Genomic DNA, 6,619 nt, shown 5'->3' with positions numbered 1-6,619 from the left:
TTTTTTTTATATAAAAAAAACGTAAATGTTGTGTATATAAACGATAACATGTAATAGCTATTGTGTTCCGCCAATAAACTGCGTAGTAGTTTTGCGTTGACAACATTAAGCATATACTTATTGATATGCATACATACATGCATATCTAATTACTGTGTGATTATGCATACTGCACATAAATATATGGTATATATATATATATATATATATATATATATATATATATATATATATATATATATATGCATATATATACATATATATACACAAAGTATACAAAAACACGTATATACATATTTTTTCAGTCTAGAGGTTAAATTCCTCGTCCATATTCTAATGCAAATTATCATTATCAATAATACTATAACAACATTAATCTGCCAAACATCGTAATGAACTCTGATATGTCTCATCTTATGCTTAGAAAACACAAAGGCAATATTACGTCTCTTCGTGAACACTTGCAAATGAACTCAGCTCAATTTGCAAAGGAATTCTGCAAAGCCTTTTTAAAGAATTTAACTACCTGTACAAATAATCACCGACAGGCATCAACGGTTACATTTTTTTAACTTATAAATCTTTATCCTAGCGCTCGAAGACACTGATTTTATGGCACAGACATAGCATCACGCGGACGGTACTCTTTATTCAAATTTATACCGGTGTTTCTGAAGTCACTCCTTGCAACACATCTATCTTCTAAAGGCCACGGGAAATCCAAGGAAACTTTGTGAACATGTCTAGCTCTTTATCAGCCGGAGTGTTCACAAGCGGCCGAATGTCAGCTTGTTTACTCCCAACAGAAAAAAACAAAAACAAAGAGAAAACGGAAAAAAAAACACGAAAAACAAATGAGTGACGACGGCGAATTGCTGCGCCACTGCTCCAGTTTGATTAGCGACGCAACCAGAATTGATCATGCGCTGAGAGCCTTTAATGAATCATGCAGACAAAGTATAATTTTAAGCACTTGCGCACAACACTGTGAATGATAATTCGCCAGACTTGACACTGTCTCACTCTTTTCCCTAACGTTAGTAACTGAGGCATCATGAAACTATTTGTAAACTTATACATCAGCATTAGTATCATCACAGGCATAGTTTATGTAGAAAAAAACGATGATTGATCTTCAGGTGAAAATGATCACAGTCAAATGATGTTTGAGTGTTTGTGTATGTATTATATGAGGCGAAATCTATAAGCTGGTTAAATTTAACTACAAAACTGTCAACACTGAGGACTGTCATTAAAAATAATAATAATAATAATCAATGTTAACGTAATGTTTAAAAAAAAATGTTATATGGCTAACCTAATCTAAATCAAACTAACCATATCCTATGTTTGCCATTCTAAACTCATACTAAATGATGGTGCACAAATGAATTAAATATTCTGCTCTACATTTACACACATAATATATACAGTATAAATGTATGAGTTCATATATATGTATATATATATATATATATAAATAAATACATATATATATATATATATATATATATATATATATATATATATATATATATATATATATATATATATATACATATATATACACATATACACATATATATTTAATTATAGATATATATGTGTATCGTATCCAGTACGAATTCACACTATTATACTTTTTCATGCATGTTTGTATTCTCCCTCTCATATAAAATATACGAATATAATCTTTGTCCCCATTTACACAGTCCACACAAGGAAACGCGATACCTTCGCACACATACAAGGGAAGAAACTTACGACTACAGATAGACGAAAATATATATATTTATATATTTATATATTTACACGAACACAAATCCGACAGTCACACACCTTAACAGAAAGGACTAGGGTTCAGTGGAATGACTCAGATCCAGACACCATCGCCAGGTCATTTTGAGAGCATTGAATCTCATTTCCCCCCCCTTTATTCCTACTTTCTTCTCATTCCTATTCTTCTTCTCTTTTTTTGGTCGCTCTTCCTCTTCGTCTTAGCGAATCCACGAGATGAAAAAGCTGCTGAATTCTTTGAGCGAAGAAAAAATACCATGATGGAATAGCTTCCACCTCGGCTCAGGGCTGGACTTACAGGCACAAAGATAGTTTAACGTTTTGTGGGTCGATTGGTGATTCACCCGATGCTCGACAGTTCCTCGTGGGGTGCATCGCCAGTCGGTCTAAACGATTGATTTAACCGAGCTTTATCTTTTTTTTTTTTTTTAGCTTGATGATAAATGATTAGATGTAAAGTGTGTTTGTGTTTGTTGATGTGTGTGTGTTTGTGTGTGTGTGTTTGTGTGTTTGTGTTTGCGTGTTTGTGTTTTGTGTGTGTGTGTGTGTGTGTTTATGTTTGTGTTTGTGTGTTTGTGTGTGTGTGTGTGTGTGCGTGTCTGTGTGTGTGTGCGTGTGTGTGTGTTTGTGTGTGTGTGTGTGTGTTGTGGTGGTGTGTGTGTGTGTGTGAATGTGTTTGTTCTTGTTTCCACTTCGATATTGAAAAATGTTCCTACAGTGACATAACATCCCCTTTAAGGCTCAGGTTCTGGGGTCTTGCTCAAGGGCGTCTCCCCCGAGAAGGACTCACTCCTGCGGGGGGCGAAGAACTTCTCAATCTCCTCCAGGGTTTGCCCGCGTTCGGCGGAAGATCCCAAGAGACGACCCTACAGGACTAACACGCATACAGCTCAGAAGACAATGTAGGTCTGCAGCAGGTCCGTCAGCAGCGGGAACGTGAGGCCGATGACGAAGGCGAAGAACGGAGTAGCGGTGCTTGCCCGCCGTTGCCGATGGGTCCACGGCCAGGGAAGACTGAACAGAACCCAGGACAAGGGCTGCGCAGTCGTTGAGAACACGATAGACGAGCGAAGAAGAGTAGGGGCCAGCCCAGGGCCGCCGGATGGAAGAGGGGAAGGCCGAGGGTTCGTGGTTAAGAGACGCTGAAAAAGGAGACGTGGCTGGGGGCGAGATACTCACTAGAGATGAGATGTTCTTATGTCATGTAACATTATACTTTATAGCACATGGGTAAACATATCAATAAATGTATTTATACACATACATATATACATACATACATATATATATATATATATATATATATATATATATATATATATATATATATATATATATATATATAGAGAGAGAGAAAGAGAGAGAGAGAGAGAGAGAGAGAGAGAGAGAGAGAGAAGAGAGAGAGAGAGAGAGAGAGAGAAGAAGAGCAAACAGAGAAGAATGAATGAGAGAGAAAGTAGATAGACAGATAGACAGACAAGAGAGAGAGAGAGAGGAGAGAGAGAGAGAGAGAGAGAGAGAGAGAGGAAGAGATAGATAGATAGATAGATAGATAGATAGAGATAGAGAGAGAGAGAGAGAGCAAATCCCCCCCTCCCTCCCTCCCCCCCCACCCCCACTAGCACATACCTCAGACGACTTTTCCTGATCGAAATAGAAGAAGACCCCGATGGAGGTCATACCGACACTCGACCCGATGGCGGAGATGATGAGGAGGGGCTTCCGGCCGGCGCGGTCGAGCAGAACGGCGCTGACGAGGGTCGACATGAACCTGTGGGGGGGCAGAAGGAGGAGGTGGAGGTGGTGGAGGGGGAGGTGGAGGTGGTGGAGGGGGAGGGGGAGGGGGAGGGGAGGTGGAGGTGGTGGTGGAGGGGGAGGTGAAGGTGATGGAGATGGAGGAGGTGGAGGTGGTGGAGGTGGTGGTGGTGGAGGTGGAGATGGTGGAGGTGGAGAATGTGGAGGAGGTGGTGAAAGTGGAGGAAGAGAGAGAGAGAGAGAGAGAGGAAGAGCAATGAGACTGCTGTTTGATATGCTAATGACCTAAACCTCGCTGAGATATTTATTCTTGCAATCAGCCAATCAATATTGATCATCTGTTACGCAACAGTGGATATTTCTCGAACATCCCGTAGTATGGATCATCGATTCAGTTCCTACCATGACATATCACTCATTGTTACCATAGATCATTAGAAAAAAAAATCTACCATGATATATCACTCATTGTTACCATAGATCATTAGAAAAAAAAATCCTACCATGACATATTCATAATTACCATAGATCATTAGAAAAAAAAATCCTACCATGATATATTCATAATTACCATAGATCATTAGAAAAAAAAAATCCTACCATGACATATTCATAATTACCATAGATCATTAGAAAAAAAAATCCTACCATGACATATTCATAATTACCATAGATCATTAGAAAAAAAAAATCCTACCATGACATATTCATAATTACCATAGATCATTAGAAAAAAAAATCCTACCATGCCATATTCATAATTACCATAGATCATTAGAAAAAAAACTTAAATCCCCCCCCCCCCTCACACCCCCATTATACACAAATCAAATCTCACCTGACGAAGCCAACAATAATGGTGGCAGTGTTGGAATCAATGTTGGTATTAGCCTGGTTGAAGATGTCCACGGTGTAGGCAGTGACAACAGCGAAACCACTGAACTGACCGCACATGAACACCAGAAACACGATCAGAACAGGTTTCCAATTCTGGGGTTTCCTGTCGGTAGAAGAGATGAGGATAAGGGGGTTATTTATAAGGGAATGGGGGGGTGGGTGGGTTATGTGGAGGTTTCCAATTGTGAGGCTTCCTGTCGGTAAGAGGGAATGGAGGGTGGGTGGGTTATGTGGAGGTTTCCAATTGTGAGGCTTCCTGTCGGTAGAAGAGAAGAGGGTAGGGGGTTATTTTTAAGAGAATGGGGGGGGGGGGTTATGTGGAGGGGGGGGGACAGAGATCGTGTGGACCCTGTAGAAGGATCTTTAGGTGTGGGAATGGGCGTGGGGTGGGCGTGGGTGTGGGTGTTTTCTTTCGTGGGCGTGAATGGTTTTCGTGGGCGTGAAGAATATTATTGATGTGTTGGTTTTGATTTTTTTTTCCTTTTCTTATATGGGTGTGAATAGGGGAGGTGGAGAGGCTGTGCATGAATAGTAAATATGTGCGTTTCTTTTATTATTCCTAAACTAAATAAGACGCACGCACACACACACACACACACACACACACACACACACACACACACACACACGCACACGCACCATCATTATCCTACTCTCTCTTCATCATGAGCTTTCTCTTTTTATCATACTCTCTCTCTCTCTCTCTCTCTCCCTCTCTCTCTCTCTTCCTTCCTCCCATCCACCCTCCCTCTCTCTCCCTCTCTCCCTCCCTCTCTCCCTCCCTCTCTCCCTCCCACCCTTACCCCTCCCTCCTCCCTCTCACCATACACGTTTCCTACTTGAAAGACGTCTGATCCCACACGACAGTCCGTACCCTGCCCGTGCCGTGCCTCACCTACACGATGTTGGTCTCTTACTTGAAAAGGGTAGATCACGAGACGATTAAGATCGTGAGTAATGGAGGGTAGTGGAGAGGCGAGACCGGTAGTAGAAGTTAGACGGAGGGGGAGGGAGGGATAGATAGAAGGGGCGAGACGAGGGTGAGATAGAGAGATAAGACGGAGTAGGAAGGGGAGGAGGGGGATAGAGAGAAGGAGTAAGTACCTGTGAGAGAGAGAGACAAACGTGAGATGAAGAGATAAAAGAGAAGGAAAGGGAGGAAGGGAGAGATAAAATTATTGTGAGGGAGAGAGAGTAAATGGAGATAGGGCGAGGCAAGGGTGAGATAAGAGATAAAGGGAAGAAGAAGGGAGGAGGAAAGAGATAGAAGGACTACGGGAGAGAAAGGGTGAATTGGAGATAAGGTATGAGAGATAGGAAGAGTGAAATGAAGGACGAGATAAAGAGAGAAAATAAAGGAGGGAGGGGAGGAGGGAATAGATAGAAGGGTCGTGGACGAGAACGAGAGTTGAATAGAGATAGGATGTGAGAGATAAAGGGGGAGGTAGATAGGAGAGAGAGAGAGAGAGAGAGAGGAGAGAAAGAGGGGAGATAGGAGTAGATAAATAGGGTGATGTAGAGATGCAGGAAGATGTAAAAAAAGAGTAAGAGAGAGAGATAGCGATAGAAAGAATGTAATATGTATAGGTAGAAAATTAGCATGGTCAGGAATAGGGTAGGTAGATAAATATAGGGTGTTAGAATGTAGAAGAGGTATGAAGGAGAATGAATATCCTCACAAAAGATGTATTTAAACGGTTTCGATTACATACATCTCTTGTATTGTGAAGATTCTCATTCATACCTTTTTATATTAGTCAACATGAATACGGTTTCATGGGATGTTAGAAACCAGAAACTAGAGAGATAGAAATTGGATAAAAGGACAGACAGAAGGATGTGAGAGAAGGAATGAGATAGGAAGCGAGGAAGAGGAAGTAAATAGGAAACATAAAAGGAAAATACAATAAGAATAAAAAAAAATACACCCATAAACACACACAAAAAATATTTATATCATTACATATCCAACTCAGAAAATAATAAACAAACACAAAAAAAATAATAATAGTAAAACAATAAACACAAACAAACAAACAGAAACCCCCCATCCCCCCCTTCAACCCCCCACCCCCCTTCACTCCCCCCACCCCCCTTCAACCCCCCAACCCCCCTTCACTCCCCCCACCCCCCTTCACCCCCCTTCAACCCCCTTCAACCCTCCCCCAAC

At 41.0% G+C, this 6,619-nt stretch overlaps 1 protein-coding gene across 1 annotated transcript in view; it reads right to left on the bottom strand.

Annotated features, from left to right (window-relative positions):
• Positions 1-2,531: 2,531 nt before the first annotated feature.
• Positions 2,532-6,619, bottom strand: part of LOC119578630 (facilitated trehalose transporter Tret1-like) — a 4,186-nt gene continuing 98 nt past the window's right edge. The window contains exons 2-5 of the mRNA XM_037926192.1: positions 4,391-4,552; positions 3,427-3,568; positions 2,788-2,991; positions 2,532-2,663 (exon numbers count right to left, since the gene is read on the bottom strand). Of these exons, the coding sequence (XP_037782120.1) occupies positions 2,532-2,663; positions 2,788-2,991; positions 3,427-3,568; positions 4,391-4,552 (640 nt within the window). The remainder of the gene's footprint in view (positions 2,664-2,787; positions 2,992-3,426; positions 3,569-4,390; positions 4,553-6,619) is intronic.

Source organism: Penaeus monodon, chromosome 11 (genome assembly GCF_015228065.2).
Source record: "Penaeus monodon isolate SGIC_2016 chromosome 11, NSTDA_Pmon_1, whole genome shotgun sequence".
Lineage (NCBI taxonomy): Eukaryota > Metazoa > Arthropoda > Malacostraca > Decapoda > Penaeidae > Penaeus > Penaeus monodon.
The sequence above is the reverse complement of the archived record's forward strand: the minus strand, read 5'-3'. Positions and strand labels throughout refer to the sequence as shown.